At 40.2% G+C, this 24,664-nt stretch overlaps 1 protein-coding gene across 3 annotated transcripts in view; it reads right to left on the bottom strand.

Moving 5' to 3' along the window:
• Positions 1-7,358: 7,358 nt before the first annotated feature.
• mpp2a (membrane protein, palmitoylated 2a (MAGUK p55 subfamily member 2)) overlaps positions 7,359-24,664 on the bottom strand; it is a 39,621-nt gene continuing 22,315 nt past the window's right edge. For all 3 annotated transcript variants that reach the window (XM_038308448.1, XM_038308450.1, XM_038308449.1), the window contains exons 5-14: positions 24,458-24,628; positions 21,854-21,961; positions 19,406-19,525; positions 19,132-19,263; positions 16,469-16,571; positions 13,031-13,099; positions 12,786-12,947; positions 12,381-12,583; positions 8,295-8,423; positions 7,359-8,213 (exon numbers count right to left, since the gene is read on the bottom strand). In XM_038308448.1, coding sequence (XP_038164376.1) covers positions 8,037-8,213; positions 8,295-8,423; positions 12,381-12,583; positions 12,786-12,947; positions 13,031-13,099; positions 16,469-16,571; positions 19,132-19,263; positions 19,406-19,525; positions 21,854-21,961; positions 24,458-24,628 — 1,374 coding nt within the window. In that variant the 3' untranslated portion in view covers positions 7,359-8,036. The remainder of the gene's footprint in view (positions 8,214-8,294; positions 8,424-12,380; positions 12,584-12,785; positions 12,948-13,030; positions 13,100-16,468; positions 16,572-19,131; positions 19,264-19,405; positions 19,526-21,853; positions 21,962-24,457; positions 24,629-24,664) is intronic.

Genomic DNA, 24,664 nt, shown 5'->3' with positions numbered 1-24,664 from the left:
AAAGACTCCACGAAAGAAAAAAAACAATCAAAAATAGATTTTATGGGGAAGATGTGAATGCAAGATGACATCAAGAAGTCATTAAGATGTGGTAAAACATGTGATGATCAGGATTTTAATCAGAACGTACAAAATCAGGAGAACAGATTCTGCATGGCAGGACATGAGACCAGCAGGAAAGAGAGAGCTGCTTGTTCCTCAGACCTTCAGTGGGGAGTCCTGACCAAAAAAAGGCCGATTCTAACCCAGAAACCGACTGCCTGGAGATAAAGGTTCCCCTTTCAAAAAATTTGAACTGTAAAACAGGAATTATCATGGCTCCTCCAGCTTTTCACGCTTAATGCAAAATAAATCAAATGGAGGCTGAGAAAAGGAAGATGGTTTTCCTCATTTCTTCTGTATTTGACAAAATACATCAGAGAAAATTGTACCCGTTATTTTGCATATCTACAGGGAGTTATAATTTCCACAAATTCATAGGGCAAAAAAAAAAAACTGGCACAATACAAAATTGCTCTAGGAATAAGTAAAAATTAATAAATAAAATAAGTGTATTTACATTTAATTTGAGCAGGTAAATAAGATGATCTGACAATGGAATGAGCATTTTTTAAAATAATTAGATAATATGCACATGAAATAAAACAATGCCATTGCTTTTTAATTTTACTTTGATTGTAAAATGTCTTGTCTTCAATTCAAGAAAAAATGACTTATTTAAATTTTTGCAGTGAGAGAAAATGTAATAATTTCATAACGACGTGGTTCGATTCCTGCCTGGGAACAGACATGTTCAGCCGAAGTGTTTCAGAACCTTGAAAGAAAATCACAGGATTGAGATCAAAACAAGAATTTATTCTGACAGGATAGAAAAACATTTTATGGCAAAATTACATTACCAAAAAAATGTAATGGTGTTTAGTCTGGCGTTCCATTTACAGTAAAACAAGAGAAGCCTTTCATGATAAAATAAGCATATCTGGCCTTCTGGCTTCTAGATAGTTTTATTTTTTCCACACTGAGCACAGCTCCTCAGTGTGGATGCTGCTGGTGCAAGAGAACTTAAAGTTAGCAGGTTTCAGTCGCAGTGCGATTCAGCACAGACTTCCAGATGATAATAGGAAAACTGAATGGAGCAAAGTGGATGTGCTTTAGTCATTAGAGTTTTTAATCTTGAAAATGCTGGAAAATCTCACTGAATACACACAGAATATTAGCAATGTGGGTGGTTAGTTATTATAAGATGGCAAAAACACTGCATAATTATTTTATTTTTCTTTTAAAACAGTAAAACATCTCTGACTGCTTTCCACTCAGTAGCTATAGTATAAATGGATATTTGAAGACAAGGCTTTCTTCAATTAGCTTTGCAGGACACATTTGCTGTTATAAAAGAGAATTAAAAAACCCTTAGAGCTTAGTTAATTCAAAAAGATACCGTAAAAAAATCTTGTAATGGATCCATTACATAAAAAAGGGACACAGTGAAATTCTGGAATGTCTTCAAGGGAGCAATATGGTTGGAACAGAAAAGCTGAGCGTTAGGAAGCGATCAGCATCCCTGGTTTAGGACGTTACAACAATGCTGTAGCTGCCAGTAAAACGCTTCTGAGCAGAAATTCAATAAGAAGAACAGCTTTTTAGAAGTAAATCATATAACATCTCTGTTGTTGGCACCAAGAACAGGGCGGCAACACAAGTGAAAGTAAATAACCTGGGGAAATGTGGAAAAGTCCAGTTTGTGTGTGATTCAACAAGCTGATAAAGAAGGCCTGCTCTGTTCTAGGAGATTATTTTACAGAAAAGAATTTGTCATAAAGTAAAAAAGATCATGGAAAACAGTGAGAATCCACTCAGAAGATTTGTAAACAACAACAGAGTGTCTTCAGTCAGTGGCTTCTCCAGACAGACCTCTCCAGAAGATCCTTCCTGCCTACAGATATCAAGACCTACAACACGTTTAAAAAAAATAACGTATGAATTACTGCAACATTTAATTTCCCTTTGGGATAAATACGGTATTTTTAATTGAATTTGAATTGAATTCACTGATGAGTTCTAAGCGGAGCCATTCAAACCAATATAAGCACCTATGAACATATAGGCAGGGGTGGATTTAGGGATTTTGGGGCCCTAGTCATAGACAGGCAGGGGGCCCTCTGAACTGAGAAGACAACACATAAGACAGACCTATTATACAGATAGAGAAATGTTAATTTTTTTTTTTTTAATCCATTTTAGATGTGATTAATCTATCTCTGTTACAGGGATATGTACCTAAAGCTTTTAAGGTTGCTGTAATTAAACCTCTGCTTAAGAAACCGTCTCTTGACCCAGATGACTTGGTCAATTATAGACCTATATCCAATCTTCCTTTCTTATCCAAAATTCTTGAGAAAGTAGTTGCCAAACAAGTTTGCGATCACTTCCACCATAATGAACTTTTTGAAGAGTTTCAGTCTGGCTTTAGAGCTCATCATAGCACTGAAACAGCTCTGGTGAAAGTCACTAATGATATTCTCATGGCCTCAGATAATGGACTTGTATCTGTGCTCGTCCTGTTGGATCTTAGTGCTGCATTTGATACAGTTGACCATAATATTCTTTTAGAAAGACTTGAATATTTTGTTGGAATTAAAGGAACAGCTCTAGACTGGTTTAAATCTTATCTATCTGATCGAATTCAGTTTGTTCATGTTAATGATAGATCTTCAACACGCTCAAAGGTTACCTGTGGAGTACCACAGGGATCAGTGCTAGGACCAATTCTCTTTACTTTATACATGCTCCCAATTGGTAGAATTATTAGACAGCATGGGATTAATTTCCACTGTTACGCTGATGATACCCAGCTATATCTGTCTATAAATCCAGATGAAGCTAACCCATTACATAGATTACAGGCATGTCTTGAAGACATAAAAACCTGGATGACTCTTAACTTTCTGCTTCTGAATGCAGACAAAACAGAAGTTATAGTCTTTGGACCAGAGTCTCTGAAAAAGAAACTGATTAGCCAGTCACTTCATTTGGATGGGATTAAACTGATTTCAGATAATAAAGTAAAAAATCTTGGTGTTATTTTTGATCAGGACCTGTCATTTAAATCCCACATCAAAGAGGTTTCTAGAATTTCCTTCTTTCATCTGAGGAACATTACAAAAATTAGAAATATCCTGTCCAGGGGTGATGCTGAGAAACTAGTCCATGCATTTGTTACTTCAAGGCTGGACTATTGTAATTCTTTACTATCAGGAAGTCCACAAACTGTAGTTAAAAGCCTTCAGCTGATCCAAAATGCTGCAGCCAGAGTTCTAATGAAAATTAAAAAGAGAGATCATATCTCGCCTATCCTGGCTTCTCTTCATTGGCTTCCTGTTAAATCAAGAATAGAATTTAAAATCCTCCTTCTCACATATAAAGCCTTAAATGGCCAAGCTCCATCTTATATCAGAGATCTGCTTGTTCCTTATGTTCCTAACAGAGCACTTCGCTCTCAATCTGCAGGTTTACTAATCGTTCCTAGAATTTCTAAAAGTAGAATGGGAGGCAGATCTTTTAGTTATCAGGCTCCTCTCCTGTGGAACCAACTACCAATTTTAGTCCGTGAGGCAGACACCCTGTCTACTTTTAAGGCTAGGCTTAAAACTTTCCTTTTTGATAAAGCTTATAGTTAGGGTGGCTCAGGTTATCCTGAGCTATCTCTATAGTTATGCTGCTATAGGCTTAGACTTTTGGAGGACATAGGGACCCCCATTTCATCATTCTGCTTCTTCTCTGTTCTCCTATTCTGCAGAATCTGTTAGTTCAATCTCTAACCTTCTGCTCTCTCTGCTTTTCCTCAGAGTAGCTTTGCCTCGTCTGTTCCTGTTTGGCTGTGACGTCATCCTGGAAAGAAACATCAGCTGTGCTGCTTCTATCAACACCCTTGTTTATAGATGTTGGAGGTCGGCCGGTTTTCCAGTGTGGTCCTGTTTCTCTGACCGTGACTGAGTGGATGTGCTCTCTTCGTCCTCTGGCATGGGAGCTGCCTTGGAGCTCGTCTGCCTGGCTGTGTGTTTCCTGGACGGGGCCGCCTTTTACAGCTGCTTTTTGTATCTCTGCTTCTGTCTCCTTGAACCCCAGTCGGCCTCGGCAGATGGCCGCTCACACTGAGCCTGGTTCTGCTGGAGGTTTCTTCCTGTTAAAAGGGAGTTTTTCCTCTCCACTGTCGCTACAAGCATGCTTAGTGTGGGGGATTGTATTTGAGTCAATGAGTCAATGCAATCAACTGGTTTTCCTTAGATAGAAAACTTTGTATCAATTTGACTGTATGATCTGGTTGAACTGTAAAGTGCCTTGAGATGACATGTGTTGTGAATTTGGCGCTATATAAATAAACTGAATTGAATTGAATTAATAGAATAGACATCCATTATCTGTTCTAGGTTGTGTCCCTCTCTTCTTGTCCCTTTTCTTCTTGTTTTCCTCTCTATGTTTTGTACTCAGCTGACTTTTCATGCTGTCTCTAAAGGAATGAAAGATTTTTTCCAAGCACTAAGCTCACTTAGCTGATTGCTCCTTCCTGTGTTTCCAAAAAGGCCAAAGTAAATAACCCAGTCCTTCTTTTCACTGTAGACAAGCCATGATCTGCTTATCTGTTCTCCATTTTTCATTTGGATGAAATAATAGCTGCATGAATAGTGACAGCAGACAAGATAGAGGAGAGCAGGAGGCGGGGTTACCAATCTACTTGCTCTGGAGAGCAGAGTTCGCTGCTTTTAGATGTTGTCTCCAAAGTCTACAGCAGCAGAAAAAAGTCGCTAGATTTGGCGCTAGGTGCTTTTTTGAAATCAAAGTGCTAGAGGGGTCTGAAAAGTCCCTAAATATTAACCTGACTCCGCCAGATGGATTTGCTCCGCATATCCATCTGGAAACCTTCCGTTGAAGTAATTTTGGGAAGGGGCGAAAATACTGGTTAGCTGATTGGCCTATGTTGGTGATAGACGGGCCAAATAAACCAATCAGATCAACGAAGCATATGACGTAACAGAGCGACGACGAAGAGGAGCCAATTGATAGATCAAACTCTTTCCGAAACCAGTTGGGAGAAGAGCAAAAACATCTTTTCCTCTGAGAAAAGCCTCCAGAGCAGTGTTTTGCTCTTCTTTCAGTGAAGAAATACTCTGTAATTCCGATAAAACTTGCTCGATAGCCACGCTAACGCTGGCTTCATCGGCTGAAACCGCCATGTTCTTTAGACTGAACTGTCGCGCTTCTCGTTGCGTTACACCTCAACCCGCCTCAAAGCCAACGCTGATTGGACATTCGTTTGGTGAACGGCTCCAAATTTTCTTCAACGGAGAGTCTCCAGACTGATTAGCGAGCGAAATCTTGAAAGCTCGCAAGATCAGGATGGTCTCACGAGGCTAGCTAAATATAGCGACTAAAGCGCTAAGTTGGCAACACTGCTCTTTGCATCGTTTGTTTTCAAATGGTTTCCTGCTGTCTGTTTGGACCTTTCTGAACATGTGCAGCAAATGAACTGATCCAATATGGAGGACACTGAAGGGGGGTTGAGATACTCTCAATTTTATAAGCGTTCTGATGGCATTTTGGCGAAAGGATTTTTATCAAAAACATAATTAATGCACAGAAATAAGGAATAGTTGTATTAACCATACATGTAAACAGAGTTTTATGGGGCCCCCAGGAACTTGGGGCCCTAAGCAACTGCCTGGTATTGCCTAATGCTAAATCTTCCCCCTGTATATTGGCTAGTTAGCAACGGTGTTCCAGAGGCTTCAATGCAACATTATAATAGCTACTGCAGAGAAGAACGGATTAAATCGAATGGGCACGTCAATTATAAAAAAAACAAAAACAAATGTTAACTGTAATTAGGTTTAGACCAGTCACACCGACAGAGGAGCTCTCTGTTATCTAAGCTACTCTAACCAGGCAGAACAAGCTGAGCTGCTCATATTGTTCATTTGGTTCACAGACAACAGATTTACTGTAAAAAGTTGCTTCTGATAAACCTCTAAAAAACACATGACTTGAAAACCTTTTGAATAATACTGTGCTTATTAAATTACTTGTTATGAAATAGATAGAATCGGGCAAAAGAATAACCCCTTGAGGCACAGACTCAAATAGACCCCTGGAAGGAGCCGCCTTGGAAATGAATTTGTTTTACAGTCCTTTCCACATAAATAAAGTGCTTAACACTATCAATATAAACCAAAATAAAAACAGGTTTAAATAAATCTAACAAAGTAGATAGAACCAGAGTTGCTGCCAAATAAAAAAAAAATCCTGCCTGAAAAATGAGCCTGAACCTTTTATGGGGTCAAAGGTCGAGTGGAAGCTGATTCCAGCCAAATATTTGGAAAAAACACAGGAAAATACAAGCTGTGATGCTGTAATTTGTACATTTAAACAGTAAAGCATGTGCAACAACAGTTTATTATTAATAAGATAAAACCCTGATGGATGTCAAATTAAAACAATTATTTTATAGAAGCCTTACTTTAAAGAGGCCGAGTCACATACTATGAATTTACAATTTAAGAGATACTTTCTGATTAGAAGTGGGTCTGGTTGGCTTATTACATTTTGTCCTACAATTCTTTTCTTCATTTATGACAAAATGATAGCATTCTTCATATTTACCGTAGCTTGATGAGTAATGATATTTAATATCATGAGTAATGATATTAAAGGAAAAGTCCAGTCAGGAAGGAATGATCAATGGATCATTAGATATACCTAAAACTAATACGGTTGCAGTTATTTAATCAATTTTGCATTATTCTGTAAACAGAAACTGACAATGCCCACGTGCATGGCAGCTGGATGCTGGAATACATCGGGTAAAAGTGAAGAAAAAAAAAAGAGTTATTCCACCTTTCTGATTCCTGATCCTTCACGGACGGGTTGGTCGTTGGATCGCCAACTTGAAGAGGGAGGATTTGCCATCGAACTTTTGGCCAGAGAAAAAACCCGTAATATGTAGCCAACATTTGGAAGAAGAATGTTTTCAAGATGACTTGGATAATAGCGCGTTGTGACAAACACCAGATACAACACTGGGACTTGATCAAGAGCCGATACCGCACCGTGACGTCACAAACCAGTAGGTGGCAGTAGTGTTCTTTGACAAACATGGATGCCTCCAGTAAAGCACATTCACATGGAAATGACTCTAAATTGAAAACACTGATCATTTATTAAGCAGTATGTAATAATTTCATATTTAAAGCAATTCAAGAAGTTTGAATTCTGAATATAACCGGACTTCTCCTTTAAGTAAAAAGAAAGAAATGAGCCACACATGTCAGTTTTTCCTCAAGTGTAAAAAGTGCAAAGAAATAATACCAAATTATTCCTTTGGAGTCAAAAAAGGACTAAGTAAACACTATGATTGGGAACAATAGGAATATATTGCTTTATTTTAATAAGCATAGATGGTTTTGGTGTTTTTTTTTATAGGCATAGTACGTGACATGGCCCTTTAAGGTGGGGATTTAAAAAAAAAAAAGATACGTTTAAAAAAAATCTGAATTAACTTTCTTACATTATTTTGGCTGAGTGTCAAAACATTTTAAACAGAAAGTATAAAAATATTTATTCTAGTTTGGGAAGATTCATTTTCTGTCTGAAATGAATCGTTTGGCACATGGTGACATTCTGACCCTTTGTGAAGGTCTGAGCTCCTTTGTGAAACGTAACCAACGGTACGATCTGCTGATGTTCAGAAGTAAGATGTAAATCTACAAAATGTTGAAGTCTTCAGGATAGCAGAGACATGCACATGCATGCACATACACAGTTTTTCTGAGGAGACATTTTCCAACAGAATCAACTTCTGGTATTGAAGGGATCCCCAGTCCCCACATTGAGACTGTCACTATATTCACACACAAAGTCCTAGCTGTTTGGTGGAGCTTTAGTTACAGAGGTCTAATCCAGTCTAATGCTAACACAATTCTTCTGTTGGAACTGAGAACAATCTAAATATGAGTACTGAGAAATGCAGTCGGTTTTCCTGGTCCTTAGAACACCCAGGTAACCGGGACCCATTGTGGGTTTTTGGAAACCGTTTCCAGGGCAGCTTTGACAGTGCGATAGGTCTCATCAAGGTTGTCATTGATGATGGTCAGGTCAAAGAAGTGACCAAAAGCTGCTTTTATTTTGGCGCTCTCATCACATGTCCTGTGCAGCTCTTCGTCCTGCAACAGAGAACGCACAGCTTGGCTTTTTCTCAAAATTCTGAAACACACATGATGTGAAAAAGCTGCGTTCTGCCATACCGTCAGGGTCTTGGTGACCACCCCCGCCTCCACAGCTGAGCGATTCATCGCCTGTAGCACCTCGAAGTCAGGAGACTGAAGGAACACCACATAGGGAAGGAACTCTGACGTCCGCAGCACTTTCAGAGACTAAGAGGAGCAAACATATGCATCACATCAGATTTAGGTCACATGTTGCACAACAGTTCATACTTTGGGCCTTAGATACACTGCATTACGGAGGCTGAAATCATGACTAAAGCAAGTTTTTATGACTTTAATCAGTAATTCCAACATCCAGCTGCCATGCACGTGGGCATTGTCAGTTTCACTATAGCTCTGGTGAATTTCAATGCTGAAGTCCTCTGGAAATCTTCAATAATTGTTGTTGATTGCAGATGTGTCTAGTAGTTCCCATTGATTTAGCTTGTAAAGCGGGGAGAATGGCGCTAGGCTTACCGCACCATGACGTCACTGCTGGAAGATGGCAGGAGGGAGGGGTTACTATATTTGGGCAAAAATGGCCGCTCCCAGACTCAGTGATCACAACGAAAGTTTTTATTTTTTCACTGATTAACAATAAATTCATTAAATAACTTTGAATGTATTAGTATAGTATTGACAATGATCCATTGATCATTCCTTGCTGACGGACTTTTTTCTTTAAACTGTGTAAAATGTTACACTAATAGTGATGTTCTATATAGTGTTTCCAGCTGGTAGCAAACTGTTAGAAAAACACAAGCTCGATGTCTTAATACCGTATTTTTGTTTATCCCCAAGAATAAATAAAGCTCAAATTAACTTAGCCAATTTAGCTTTTATCCCGAACTTCTGCAAATCCTTATGATTATATGATTAACATGTGGGGAAGTATTTGGATCCTCACAGACTGTTTTTGATGTGCTACTCCTAAAAGTTTCAGATTATTAAGCAAACTTTACATCTATATCAGACACAGATAACCTGAGGAAATACTGTAACATAACCACTGTGTTATTTTCTCTTTTTGTATAAAGTACATTGAAGTGTACCAATAACAAACTGTCTTGTAGAACAGTTATGTCATTGTTAATAGTATTTCAAATCTCCACTGGTTAAAAAATGATGATGGGAATTATTTTACTGGGTTATTTTGGTGAGGAGAAATTTCTTAATAAAAAGGGGCGTGTGCATCGGCGCACGCGGCTTGACAGGTGAGGAAGACGCGCACTGACAGGTCTGTGCAGCGGGAGTTTTGGTCTGGTTGTTGTCATGATCTGGCCTGTTTGCTCCTCCCTAATTAGTAATTCATCTCACCTGCCGTTTTCCCTCCCTGCCTCAATTACAATGTATTCCTCTCACCTGTTTCCTCTGGTTTAAATTCCCTTCAGCCTGAGCATTCAGTGCCGGATCATTTCTTGTCTTTCTGTCAGTCTGTTCAGTTTTACTCCTTGGTTCATGTCCTGGATCCTGGCAGCCAGTGGAAAGAGGGTTTTAGTGTTTGTCTCGTCTCCTGATTGTCTACTGTTCCTCCCCCGCGGAGTCCTCTGGGTTTTGGCTCATTATGTGGGGAGGTTCAGTTTTTATCAAAGTAAGCCTGGCTCCAGGGAGGAGACCAGTTTAAAGGAATAGTACACCCAAAACATGATTAGCCTTCATTTTCTACTCACCCCCATGCTGAACAACACTCTGGAGTACTTTTTTGATATCTCAAATGCATCTGGAGACCTGGGAGGCTTCTTGCTGTCTGCTGACATTCAAATAATGGAGGTCTATGGCGCCCGAGACAGAAAGGTCCATAAAAGTCCACAAAAAACGTGTCAATATTCCTCCATACTGCTCGTCCAATGTATTCCAAGTGTCCTGAGTGGGTAGCATCCAGAATTTACTCGAAACGAAGTCATTTAGAATGTTTTTAGAGCATAAACAGTAGTGTATAGGATTTCCTGAAAGCGCGCACCTGCGCGTTCATGACGCTACGGAAACCGCGGCAGACCAAACCAGATGAAAGTGCGCATTCAGCGTCTGCTCTTCCAATAATGCAAGCGTAGAAGAAAAAATGTGCTGTTTACCTGTGCAAAGAAAGCAACAACGAAAGAAAAATGTCTGAGGACTTCAGTGTTGAGGAAGAGCATGAGTTCTTTGCCGAGCTGAATGCGCACTTTCATCTGGGTTGGTCTGGCGCGGTTTCCGTAGCGCCGTGAACGCGCTTTTAGGAAATCCTATACACTACTGTTTATGCTCTAAAAACATTCTAAATGACTTCGTTTCGAGTAAATTCTGGATGCTACCCACTCAGGACACTTGGAATACATTGGACGAGCAGTATGGAGGAATATTGAAACGTTTTTTGTGGACTTTTATGGACCTTTCTGCCTCGGGCGCCATGGACCTCCATTATTTGAATGTCAGCAGACAGCAAGAAGCCTCCCAGATCTCCAGATGCATTTGAGATATCAAAAAAGTACTCCAGAGTGTTGTTCAGCATGGGGGTGAGTAGAAAATGAAGGCTAATCATGTTTTGGGTGTACTATTCCTTTAAAGTCCTGCTTCAAGTTCCGGTTCTACATCCTGTCTCGGCTACCCTCTTCCACTGAGCCTGCCTGTCTGCACCTCATCCTGTCTGCTCCTGTGCGTGACCACCTGGTCATGCTTCTGGTCCCAGTCAGACTCTGAACCCTCCTGGGAGCCTCCCCGCCAGCAGTGTCCGCGAGCCACAGCTCCGCTTTTGTTTAGTTTGTTTATTTAATAAACGTTTTGAACTTTCCTACTGACTGTCTCTCCTTGAATACTGGGTCCACCTGTCCCCGGTTCTTGACAGTTGTCTGTTAAAAACAAGTCAAAAAATTATGAAGAAAGATAAAACACAGTCAGAGTTTGTCCCAGCGCCGCAGATCACCCATGTAGAAAACTGATCTGAGTTTGCACCCAGAGGACGCAGATGGGTTGTCGTTTGGATTTTTTCATCTTGGAAAGGACTTTGGGCTTAAACGCTTCCAGGATTTGACTTTGGGTTCGGAGCATATGGAACTCCTGTTTGGACATTATTATTAAAAATAAAAAGAACGGACAGTTTTGGACTTTCAGTTATTAGGGTTGTTTTTGTTTGTTTTTTGCAGATATAAATTGAGATTTTGAGTTTACTTATAAATTGGTTGTGAAGGTTTTTGGGTTATTGGTCATTTATACTGAATATTATTGAATGAAACTTTGGATTCTTGGTAGCAGTGCGATTTTTTCATTATTATTATTTTTTTTTATAAATCTTGGTTTGCTAACAAAATCAACATAATCCTACTAAGTGGTTGGATATTTTTTCCTTTCGTCTCAGATTTATAATGTAACTCTTATTGCCTGTTTTCCTGTGAAAAAACTCCCCTTAAAGGCATACTATGCAACATTTTTCAGTTAATTAATGTGTTCTATAACGTTTTGGATGATTAAATGAGTTATTTCAGGTCGAACAAAGGTATTCTTGGCCGCCCTGGTGGTCTGTAGGGGAAATACCGCACTTGCAATTGCAGGAGCCCTCGGCCCGCACCCACAGGCTCAGAAGTCTCGTGCATCGCGAAAGTCAGTCTTGCTTTACGGCGAGAATTTGGCTAACTACAATCTTTGTTATTTAGACACATGCATAACAAATAATTTATGAAAACAAAACAACAAAATAGTCACTTACCGCAGTAGACATGGTGATTCGTTGCATTCGCCTGTCTGCTAAGCTCAAAACAACCGCGCCTGGCTTGACGGAGAAACCAGGAGAACAGCTGAGCATATTTACGACAGTGCACTTTTACTTTCGCCCTCTGGGGGGAGCCTCGCTGGAAAATCAACACCGGTTGCATAGTATACCTTTAAGTATTTGTGTGTTCTGCTTTTAATCAAGCCGAATTTAACAATATGAATGATGATTTCATCAATGAGAGAAGGGAAACTATCCAAATAAAAAATGGCCTTTTTTTGCTTTAGAAATGCAGTCAATAAGTCTCTGTTCCGTCCTGTTTTATAATAACTGGCAAGGAATCGTTTAAATAGCTGCAGATGAATTTAGACTCCCGGGTCAACCAAACAGGAGGATACATGTGAAACTTGTGAAACGGACCCCCGGTATGCGTCTCCGCCTACCTGGGGGTTGGCGTCCAATATGCAGACTCGTCCTGCCTCCACCACCTCGTGTATCGAGTCCACCTTCAGCCCATACAGGTTGCCTTCATACTCTCCATATTCAAGGTAACGCCCATTCTTGATGTCGGCCTCCATCTTGGAGCGACTTGTGAAAGCGTACATTCGACTCTCACGTTCACCCTTTTTAGGCTTCCTGGACGTGTCTGGATGAGATGAAACCACAGCTGATTCAAGGGTTCTAACCCAGGAAGCAAAGCTTTTCTACTTGGGATTTTTATCATAGTATTTAAAGATGAAACCTGCAGCTAAAAGCAAAGAGTCCAGGCATGACAGACATTGTTATCAATGCATCGAATAATCCTCAACATAATAGATAAAATCCTTTAAACTAGTCAGAATTCATACATGGGATGGTGGTGCCAAAAAGTTGAGGATCTCTGAGCAGAAGCTTGGCTTTTAGCCGACGCCTCCCGACGCCCTGAGCTCCAATCAGAACCAGGGTTTTCCTTTTGAATGGTGGGACCTTTGCCACCTCCTCATACAGCAGGATTTCATGTCGGTCAAACTCTGGTTAAAGGAGACAAACAGGTTAGAAAAAAATAAAATCCTGAGGAAATTAAAAAACAAAATCACAGAAAAAAACCCTTTACCTGCATTTTTTGTGGTCACATACATCATCTTCTTCTTCTTCTTTACTCCCAGACCAGTGCAAAGATTTCCTGTCACATGACAAAGCAGCGTTCGCATTAGTTTATCAGTTACCACCAGAGGCAATGCGGGACAACCTACAGTTCAGCCTGTTTTCTTTTTTACTCAATTATGATCAGCTAAAATACAGAAAGAGCAAATATTAGGAGAGAAATGAACAATTTAAGTTGATCTTCATGATATATGTTAATATTGTTCTCTTATATTAAATTTAAAAAACCCTGAAAACTAAAGTATTTTGGATTCAGTGGTTCCCTTAAAGGAATAGTACACCCAAAACATGATTAGCCTTCATTTTCTACTCACCCCCATGCTGAACAACACTCTGGAGTACTTTTTTGATATCTCAAATGCATCTGGAGATCTGGGAGGCTTCTTGCTGTCTGCTGACATTCAAATAATGGAGGTCTATGGCGCCCGAGGCAGAAAGGTCCATAAAAGTCCACAAAAAACGTGTCAATATTCCTCCATACTGCTCGTCCACTGTATTCCAAGTGTCCTGAGTGGGTAGCGTCCATAATTTACTCGAAACGAAGTCATTTAGAATGTTTTTAGAGAATAAACAGTAGTGTATAGGATTTCCTGAAAGCGCGTTCACGAGTCTACGGAAACCGCGGCAGACCAAACCAGATGAAAGTGCGCATTCAGCGTCTGCTCTGCCGATAATATAAGCGTAGAAGAAGAAATGTGCTGTTTACCTGTGCAAAGAAAGAAACAGCGAAAGAAAAATGTCTGAGGACTTCAGTGTTGAGGAAGAGCATGAGTTCTTTGCCGAGCTGAATGCGCTGGTTTGGTCTGCCGCGGTTTCCGTAGAGTCGTGAACGTGCTTTTAGGAAATACTATGAACTACTGTTTATGCTCTAAAAACATTCTAAATTACTTTGTTTCGAGTAAATTATGGACACTACCTACTCAGGACACTTGGAATACATTGGACGAGCAGTATGGAGGAATATTCACACGTTTTTTGTGGACTTTTATGGACCTTTCTGCCTCGGGCACCATAGACCTCCATTATTTGAATGTCAGCAGACAGCAAGAAGCCTCCCAGATCTCCAGATGCATTTGAGATATCAAAAAAGTACTCCAGAGTGTTGTTCAGCATGGGGGTGAGTAGAAAATGAAGGCTAATCATGTTTTGGGTGTACTATTCCTTTAAGGCTGAAAAACCTGTTTAAACCCAGGAACAATCGTCTTTTAGTGTCAGTGGGAACAGCTCAGTGACGCGTGTCTACCCGGGTCTAACGACTCGGCAAGTGACCCGCGTAAAAACTGCCTCGGCTCTCATCCGCATGCTATGGGAAGACCAGAGCCGCTGACCCGCTAAATCACGTGACATCATGAGCTCAACATTCTGACGTCAACACACATTGTCAGTCGCCGAAACATGTCAGCTTCCATTCGATAAACATGGAGCAGCTCTGGTGAGAAGGATTCAGACAGTTAATAGAGCAAAAAATAAAGCTCACTGACTACGCTCTGGCTTCATTTAATGTTGCTCTCCATTGTTTACTTTTTGGTTTTTCGTAGCACTGGTGACATCATGAATGGAAACCCTGCACGATGGTGTCACCAGACACCCAGTCGCAGGGGGACAGAGGCCACGCAGCTGCCAGCGGGTGGTTAGACCAGCTTTTATTGCTAATGGGGAGGGAGCTGAATGCCCTTTGTTAGCGGATCGACCCATGTTTGAAAAACACTCGTTAACCCGCTATTTTCAGTGGGAAATATGCTCTATGGTAGGAATCCTTTTGAAACTCTGTATTTAAAAATGTTTAGTGCTTTTCACTGGTGTGTTAAATAACTAAGCTGTTAATATGGCGACTAAGAAAACAAGTAAAGCTAAAAAAAATCAGAATGTCATAATAAATGTCAGTATTTCCAGCCACTCCTCATAATATAGATTACATTAATGGCAGACTAAACTAATCCAAGCCTAGGATTAGTGGTTAACCTACCCTAAGCCACTCCTTAGATCTGAGCTCCTGTTTGCGTTTCGACACAATTGGCAAATTGTTTTGCTATTGTGTCGATACTGTGTCACTGAATACTGACACCTGCTGGACATTATAATCACTACAGGCAGCCTCTGACAGACTAAACTGATTTGATGACCTATAACATGATTTGAGCCATTGTTTGGTATAATGTATTATTTCATATCTTTGTTTAAATTGAAAAATATAATTCATATTTTAGGATGTGGGCTGCTCAGTGAGTAGCACGGCTGCCTTGCAGCAAGAAGGTTGTGGGTTGGATTCCCAGCCTGGGGTATTTCTGCATGGAGTTAGCATGTCCTCCATGAGCATATGTGAGTTTTCTCCGGGTAACCCGGCTTTCTTCCATAGTCCAAAAACATGACTGTTAGGTTAATTGGCTTCTCTAAATTCTCCTTAGGTATGAGTGTGTGTGTGAATGGTTGGTTGTCTCTGTGTTGCCCTGTGATGGACTGGCGACCTGTTCAGGGTGGACCCCGCTTTTCGCCAGTAGAAAGCTAGAGATAGGCACCATGAAATCAATTGTAATTCAGATTAGTTGAGTGATAACTGAGAGGATTACACAAGAAAATTAAAACAAATATGAGATCAACACGGTCACTCCCACTCAGCCAAAACCTTTGTTTTGCCTTGAGGCTGCATCATAGTTCTTGATTAATTTAATGATAAACCGCAAAAGATCAGACATTTTTTGGCAGATACGCTGCGTTGACAGATGTACTTATAAACACAGTTTAGTGCGTCAGTGAGTTTGAAACAGCTCCTGTATCGGTCATGTGACTTTCTTCAAACGGTACGCACACAGACACAGGCTTTTGCTGTTAGAGCACCACCAGGACCTAATAAGTTTGTTCACTAGGCTTAACTTATATGAAACAAACTGATCTTTCTGAGGGACAAACTAGGTTGTAGTTTAAAGATTAATAAAAAATAAAAAAATCATGTGACTATTTTATACAGTTTATTAATGGCCGGGTAAATTATAATACTAATAATACATTTTATTCATAAGATATTTACCAAAGTGTTACATTCAACAAAACAATTAATATTCTAAAACCAAAAACCTTGCAGATAAAAAACATGAGAATAACAGTAAAAGGCAAAGATCATTTAAAACAGGAGAAAACATTTAAGAGGGAGCTCATTAAATTCCTTTTTTAGATTTTCTGTATTAAAGCAGGCTGTCTGTGGATGTTTAAATGAGGTGTAAGAAGAAATAATAATAATAAAAAAAAGAGATTTTGAATATTGTGGCATAACTTTTAATGCATATCTATGCTGCAGACACGGTAAGCTGAACTTTTAATGCATATCTATGCTGCAGACACGGTAAGCTGCCAGTAGAGGGCAGAAAACCCTGATCTTTGGAGTTCCACCTACCTGCAGGCGCCAGCTCCACATCCTTCCTCACAAAAGCTTTCCTTTTCTCCTCCAACATCTGACTGGGGATCAGCCCTGCACTTCCACCCTCCACATGACGGGCCTGACAGAAACAGCAACACATACGGTGGTCTGTTAATGCATTTATAATTCACAGTGTTCAGTCAGAGTTTCTCTGCACACATACAGAGTCTTTAGGAACCATGCTTTTTACTCATGTAAAAGTACCATTTTTAAAATACCTAAAAGTATAAAAGTAATGCAGGAAAAATGTTAAGAACAGAAGCTTTATTGCACTACCCTATTAAAGGAACATTTTTGTACAATTCTGGATGAAAACCTCCTTAGACTTAATTTTCTTAGTTTTAAGTTTTATAACTAATGGTAACAGTGTCAAATTTAATGTTGCATCATCTTGAAAAACTATTTATTTTGGTACGTGATAAACAACAATAAACAGTGTTTAGCTATTCGCTATGCTTCATCTGGTCTGTTCCTGTTTGGCTGTGACTCCATCCATGAGAGAAATATCAGCTGTGCTGCTGCCATCAACACCTTTGTTTATAGAAGTATTAGAACGTCCTGTTTTTCAGTGAAATCCTGTTTCTCTGACTGTGACTGGCTGGATGTGCTCTCTTCATCGTCTGACATGGGAGCTGGCTTGGAGCTTGTCTACCTGACTGTGTGTTTCCTTTTATACAGGTGCTGGTCATAAAATTAGAATATCATGAAAAAGTAGATTGATTTCAGTAATTCCATTTAAAAAGTGAAACTTGTATATTATATTCATACATTACATACAAACTCATATATTTCAGATGTTTATTTTGTTTAATTTTGATGATTACAAATGACAACAAATGAAAATCTCAAATTCATCATATCAGAAAATTAGAATATTACTGAAGACCAATAAAAACAAAGGATTTATAGAAATGTTGGCCAACTGAAAAGTATGAACATGAAAAGTATGAGCATGTACAGCACTCAGTATTTAGTTGGGCCTCCTTTGGCCTGTATTACTGCAGCAATGCGGCGTGGCATGGAGTCAATCAGTCTGTGGCACTGCTCAGGTGTTATGATAGCCCAGGTTGCTCTAATAGTGGCTTTTAGCTCTTCTGAATTGTTGGGTCTGGTGTATTGCATCTTCTTCTTCACAATACCCCATAGATTTTCTATGGGGTTAAGGTCAGGAGAGTTTGCTGGCCAATTAAGAACAGGGATACCATGGTCCTTCAACCAGGTACTGGTAGCTTTGGCACTGTGTGCAGGTGCCAAGTCCTGTTGGAAAATGAAATCTACATCTCCAAAAAGTTGGTCAGCTGCAGGAAGCATGAAGTGCTCTAAAACTTCCTGGTATGTGGCTGCGTTGACCCTGGACCTCAGAAAACACAATGGACCAACACCAGCAGATGACATGGCACCCCAAACCATCACTGACTGTGGAAACTTTACACTGGACTTCAAGCAACGTGGATGAAGTGCCTCTCTTCTTTTCCTCCAGACTCTGGGACCTTGATTTCCAAAGGAAATGCAAAATTTACTTTCATCAGAGAACATGACTTTGGACCACTCACCAGCAGTCCAGTCCTGTTTCTCTTTAGCCCAGGCAAGACGCTTCTGACGCTGTCTGTGGTTCAAGAGTGGCTTGACACAAGGAATGCGACAGCAGAAACCCATGTCTTTCATACGTCTGTGTGTGGTGGTTCTTGAAGCACTCACTCCAGCTGCAGTCCACTCTTTGTGAATCTCCCCCACATTTTTGAATGGGTTTTGTTTCACAATCCTCTCCAGGGTGCGGTTATCTCTCTTGCTTGTACACTTTTTTCGACCACATCTTTTCCTTCCCTTCGCCTCTCTATTAATGTGCTTGGACACTGAGCTCTGTGAACAGCCAGCCTCTTTAGCGATGACCTTTTGTGTCTTGCCCTCCTTGTGCAAGGTGTCGATGGTCGTCTTTTGGACAACTGTCAAGTCAGCAGTCTTCCCCATGATTGTGTAGCCTATAGAACTAGACTGAAAGACCATTTAAAGGCTTTTGCAGGTGGTTTGAGTTAATTAGCTGATTAGAGTGTGGCACCAGGGGCCATCAATTTTGAACCTTTTCACAATATTCTAATTTTCTGATATGATGAATTTGAGATTTTCATTTGTTGTCATTTGTAATCATCAAAATTAAACAAAATAAACATCTGAAATATATGAGTTTGTATGTAATGTATGAATATAATATACAAGTTTCACTTTTTAAATGGAATTACTGAAATCAATCTACTTTTTCATGATATTCTAATTTTATGACCAGCACCTGTATTTGCCTTTTGTATCCCTGCTTCTGTCTCCTTGAACCCCAGTGGGCCTCAGCAGATGGCCGCTCACACTGAGCCTGGTTCTGCTGGAGGTTTCTTCCTGTTCAAAGGGAGTTTTTCCTCTCCACTGTCGCTACAAGCATGCTTAGTGTGAGGAATTGCCTTTGAGTCAATGAGTTGATGCAATTAACTGGTTTTCCTTAGATAGAAAACTTTGAATCAATCTGACTGGATGATCTGGTGAACTGGAATGTACCTTGAGATGACATGTGTTGTGAATTGGCGCTACAAAAATAAACTGAATTGAATTGTATTTGAAACAAGCAAAGTTAAACCTGTAAAACCTGAACCAACCTGCCACCAGTTGACATCGTCTTGGTTGACTATCTGAAGGATGTCTCCAGTTTCAAACCTTAGGCCTGCTTCCTTACAGGGGATCAGGGTGTCATTGGATGGGTCGTAGTCATAGTGACACTTGAAAAACACCTGGACCAAGTAGAACAAAGAGAAGTTGATGTTTTATTTTCAGTTTATTGATGAAGTAGTAATAGTTTCATTCTGGATGAGAATAACTGGAATGAAATAATAAACCAGTGATGATGAGGTGGGACCTGTTGGTATGAGTCACCTGTCTTGGTGGGATGGTCTCATGGTAACTGGGCAGGATCTTCAGTACAACAATCCCACTGGCTGCCTGCAGCTCCTCCAGCAACACTCTGGGGTCCTGGCTCACGTCTCGCCCGTTCACCTGTTAGAAAAAAAAGGTTTTTATTATTCACAGAGTAAATCCAAATCTGGAAGCAGAAATCAACATTTTCTTTTTCCATTTCTGATCTTTGGGACAATAAATACTATTCCCATAAAAACCCAAATTCTTTCTCAAAGTTTATTCATAACATGTTAATGTTTACCAAAGTGTCTGTAATTTCTGTTGATTCTGACACAACCTTCACAGTATTTCCACTGTTATAAGTAAAGGAGACAAATTCTGTCTAGATCAGAACATGGCTGAATAAATACATCTATGACGTCTATTGATTTCCATTCATTTAAAGGGAAACACTGTTTTTTTTTTCACATTGGCCCCTTGATTTTACGTTATTCCATCATGTTCTACTCACCCATATGAGTTTTGTGTCATTTGGAGCCGTTCTGAAGATATTCCGTTAGGTTATATCCCAGTAACGTCTTCCTATGGGCAACGAGTTGAAGGCACAAACTAAACTGTTCATAATTTATTCTTTATGGTACGCCAGCATTCAGAACATGTAGGCCAATCACTGTCCCCCAGACATCCGTAGGTATATTTTTTATATTTATATCTTTTAAAAACAAAGCGACTGGAGTAGTGACAGGCAGCCCGGGCCACAGGCGGCTACACTCTACCCCTTCTATTCATTCTAGCTAATCTGAATCATTCAATTCCATTTGGAGAGTGAGATCGGTAGCCGGCGCGGACGGATGACGTCATACAAACTCCATTTTGTTTTAAAAAAATATATAAATATAAAAAATATAACTGTGAATGTCTGGGGGACAGTGATTCACCTACATGTTCTGAATGCTGGCGTACCATAAAGAATAAATTATGAACAGTTTAGTTTGTGCCTTCAAGTCGTTGCCCATAGGAAGACGTTACAAATTAAACTGTTTATAATTTATCAATGATACGTGTTTTAATCATTTCATTTGAATGTGCTTTACTGGAGGCATCCATGTTTGTCAAAGAACACTACTGCCACCTACTGGTTTGTGACATCACGGTGCGGTATCGGCTGTTGATCAAGTCCCAGTGCTGTATCTGGTGTTTGTCACAACGCGCTATTATCCAAGTCATCTTGAAAACATTCTTCTTCCAAATGTTGGCTACATATTACGGGTTTTTTCTCTGGCCAGAAGTTCGATGGCAAATCCTCCCTCTTCAAGTTGGCGATCCAACGACCAACCCGTCCGTGGAGGATCAGGAATCAGAAAGGTGGAATAACTCTTTTTTTCACTTTTACCCGATGTATTCCAGCATCCAGCTGCCATGCACGTGGGCAATGTCAGTTTCACTATAGCTCTGGTGAATTTCCTCTGGAAATCTTCAATAATTGTTGTTGATTGCAGATGTTTTTCATGTTTTCATTTGCAGATTTTTTCATCACAATGTTTTTATCACTGCTGCCTAACTTTATTAGGGCCGCACTTTAAAAATGAAAGTCTAGAGAACTGTACTTAAAGAAATTTCTTTTTGTTTACACTTGTGTGTACAAAATGACAAAATAATGTCTAAGTCATGTGTCTAGTAGATCCCCTTGATTTTGCTTGTAAAACGGGGAGAATGGCGCCAGGCATATCACACTGTGACGTCACTGCTGGAAGATGGCAGGAGTGGTGTAGAAGGCTTCCAGCCGTACATGTTTGAGCCCTTGCCTCGCAACGCTGCCAGTTCTGTTAGCTCTACGCCTGCTTAAGACACAGACGTCCATCCCCGTGAACACTGGGACGGAACTCAATGGGAAAGGAAATTATTCTGATTTCTTATTTCAACCGTTGCCTATATTAGCTGCGACATATGAATCAAGATGCTATGAGCAAAAAAATTTGATTGACAGATGACTGTTGATATATGATTGGCCGAATTTAGTGTGTTCAGGCTGACGTATAACTAACTGGATAAGATAACGGAGAAAAAAGACACAGAATTTAGGACAGGATTTATTTTAAAAATAGAAAATGTCTAAATTTTGAGACAATATCGTCTTATAAAGAGTACATTCATATACACCAGAATGATCTGAAATTTAAATATGACTTCCCTACGACTTTAAAAAGCCAATGTCTAAGGATGCATAAACACCTGCATTTTATTTCCCTGTTAAATGCTGTTTAAAGTAACGGATACTAATTTCAAATTTCTCTGGACCTTTACTATTTCTTGATTTTCTTTATTCGGACCCCACTGATTTTTAATTGGTTGCCCCTGGATTAGATGAATACCTCTTTCCCACATCAGAAAACACAAATAACGTCAATGCATTATTTTTGATAATATAGGGAAAAAGGGAAAGAAAGGTAGAAATGAAATAATTGCCTCTTTGATGACGTCTCCTACGTGCAGCAGGCCTTGCTGGTCTATGATCCCACCATGAAGGATGCGGGCTATCACCAGCTCTCCACCTTCAACCTTGAACGTCACTCCCTGAAACAATGACAGAGCTTCATGGGAGAATTCAGGAGTTGATCACAGACTAAAACCATCATAGAACGGTGACACTTTCAGGTTGTCACAGAAGAAAGTAAAAATACAGGAAAGAAGAGCGGGATTAAAATCTAGGGTCAGCGCATTTTACCTTACTAAAGTTAGACTTCTTGTTATTTCACACTGTCACACTCCGGGTTCTATCCGGGTGCAGGCCAGTTTTTCTCTCTCTCTCTCCTCAGCAGGGATGGACGGGCAGGTGCACTACATCTGAGGTGATCACCACCCTTCTTAAGGAGCTGGAACCAGGAGGAGGGCGTCAGTTCGTTAACGCCACAGCGTTGGTAACAGACCAAACCCAAGCCTAGTCCTAGTAAAAGTTAAACCCTAGTCTAAATCCTTTTTTGATCCTTTTTCTGCAGAACCCTTGTTTCTGACCCCTGGACCCAGCCGTGAACCTTAGATCTTGGACCCTCCGCCTGAGAAACAACCAGGAACCCAAATAGGATCTCGGGTTAACAACCGTTCAGCCCTCCTACCTGCGATCACCTGCCTGTCCACCCTCGAACCTCCAACCAGGGAGAGAGTACTGGTCAGCACACGGACCACCGGGGACACTTCCCCCCCAAGACCGGACCACAGCCTCTCTACTGTGAGTGTCACCCCCACCAAAATCCTCCAGCACAGTTTCCTCTCATTCACCAGCCTCTTCTTCTCTGCAGAAGCCCAGAAGAACCTGACCTGACCAAACTGCTTCCTGTTCATGTCCACTGCCTTGTTTCTCAATAAAACCTCTTAAACCTTCTCCAGCCTCTGTAGTTGCTCTCGTCCAGAGTCACCTTCAATTATGACACACACATAAAACTTAATCTAAAATTCATGTCTTAAGACTGAGACATGGTGTCATGAAAAAGTATTTGCCTCATTCAGATTAGTATTGCTTTGACTTTTTTGACAGACTGAAAACAATTTAAATACTTCTTTATATTAAACAATAATAATCTGAGTTATCAGATCAGTTATCAAAGTTACCAGTTTGTATTCTCTTGGCTCCTCCCTTATTCAGGGCTTCCAACAAACAGACTGACAGACTTGCCTCAACTGAGATTCGAACCAAGGTCCACCATAATATTCAGAGACTTGGACCATCCTTTAAACATAAAGAAAAAATTAAAAACAGGACAGGCCACCATTTAAAGGGGCCTAGTTAATAAAATGGTTGCAGCCTGTGGAGCTTTGAGGGATGCCCTATTTTATTTAGAAACGGAAATAATAACTAAATAATTTTCTGCTGGAAAAGACGCACCATGTTTCCCTAAATACTAAAGGTCATCTAGTTACTAAACACCAACAGGGTAACCATGGCAACGTGTTTTACTGTTAGTAAAATGTTCTTCTATTTCTGCATTCAGAGTTAGTTTTTCTGTAAAACCTGTAGACCGAATAAGGACCGGTCTCCTCATGACTGAGCAGGAATATAAGTATACAGACAATGGATGGATGGATGGATGGATGGATGGATGGATGGATGGATGGATGGATGGATGTGGGATGAATTGAGGATGGGTGGACTGATGGATGAGGGATGGATGGAGGATGGAATGGATGAGGGAAGGATGGATGAGAGATGGTTGGATGTATGAGGGATGAATAAGGGATGGATGGATGAGGGAAGGATGGATGAGAGAAGGATGGATGAGAGATGGTTGGATGTATGAGGGATGAATGAGGGATGGATGAGGGATAAGGAATGAATGGAGGATGGATGGATGAGGGATGGATGGAGGAAGGAAGGATGGATGGATGAGGGATGAATGAAGGAAGGATGGATGGATGGATGAGGGATGAATGAAGGAAGGATGGATGGATGAGGGATGGAAGGATGAGGGATGGATGGAGGAAGGATGGATGGATGGGGGATAAATGGAGGATGGATGAATGGAGGATGAATGGAATAGGGATGGATGAGGGATAAGAAATTAATGGATGGATGGATGGATGGATGGATGGTGGAAGGAAGGATTCCCAATGTGTGTAACATTAATTGTGCATAATATGGAACCTTTAAGGATCACTTTGTGTGATTAATACTATTTACTTTGCCTCCAATCATAAACGATCAAACAGTTTATGTATTAAAAATTTAAAAATAGTTTATGATGTAAATATTTAAGTCTGAATAAAAGAAATAATAGAGAAATCTATAAGGGGAAAATGTGCTTTTTTAAGGCCGATTTTAAACATCTTACTCAGGATTATTCACAATATGCTGTTCAAACAAAGGTTCTTGTTATTTTTTGACATAATTTAGAAGTTTAACACAGGACCTATGAGATTAGAGATTTTTTAAATGTAACATAAGAGAACATCAGAAATCAGGACAAAAATATTCTCAAAGAAAAAATAAATAACAGACAATATCTGATAGGGCTCTCCTTAATAAAGCCCTTCATAGCTGTATTATCACAGACAGACATGATTAAAGACATTTCTTACCAGATGTTCTCCGGCTACTTTACGTATGCCAACCATGCGTATAGCATCAGAGGGCAGGGTGGGATTAGTAGCCTGGCTGTCTTCTTGTTCATGATCAACGTAATCACACGGGCTGGGAGGCTGGCTATCACATGCCTGGGAGGCAACTGAGTCATGAGTCTCCAAAAGAGACTGGGGGGGGACAAAAGAAAGGGTAGTTTGAGTTCT

Source organism: Cyprinodon tularosa, unplaced genomic scaffold (assembly GCF_016077235.1).
Source record: "Cyprinodon tularosa strain WSP-4 unplaced genomic scaffold, ASM1607723v1 ctg637, whole genome shotgun sequence".
Taxonomy (NCBI): domain Eukaryota; kingdom Metazoa; phylum Chordata; class Actinopteri; order Cyprinodontiformes; family Cyprinodontidae; genus Cyprinodon; species Cyprinodon tularosa.
This window is presented reverse-complemented; position numbering and strand designations above follow the sequence as displayed.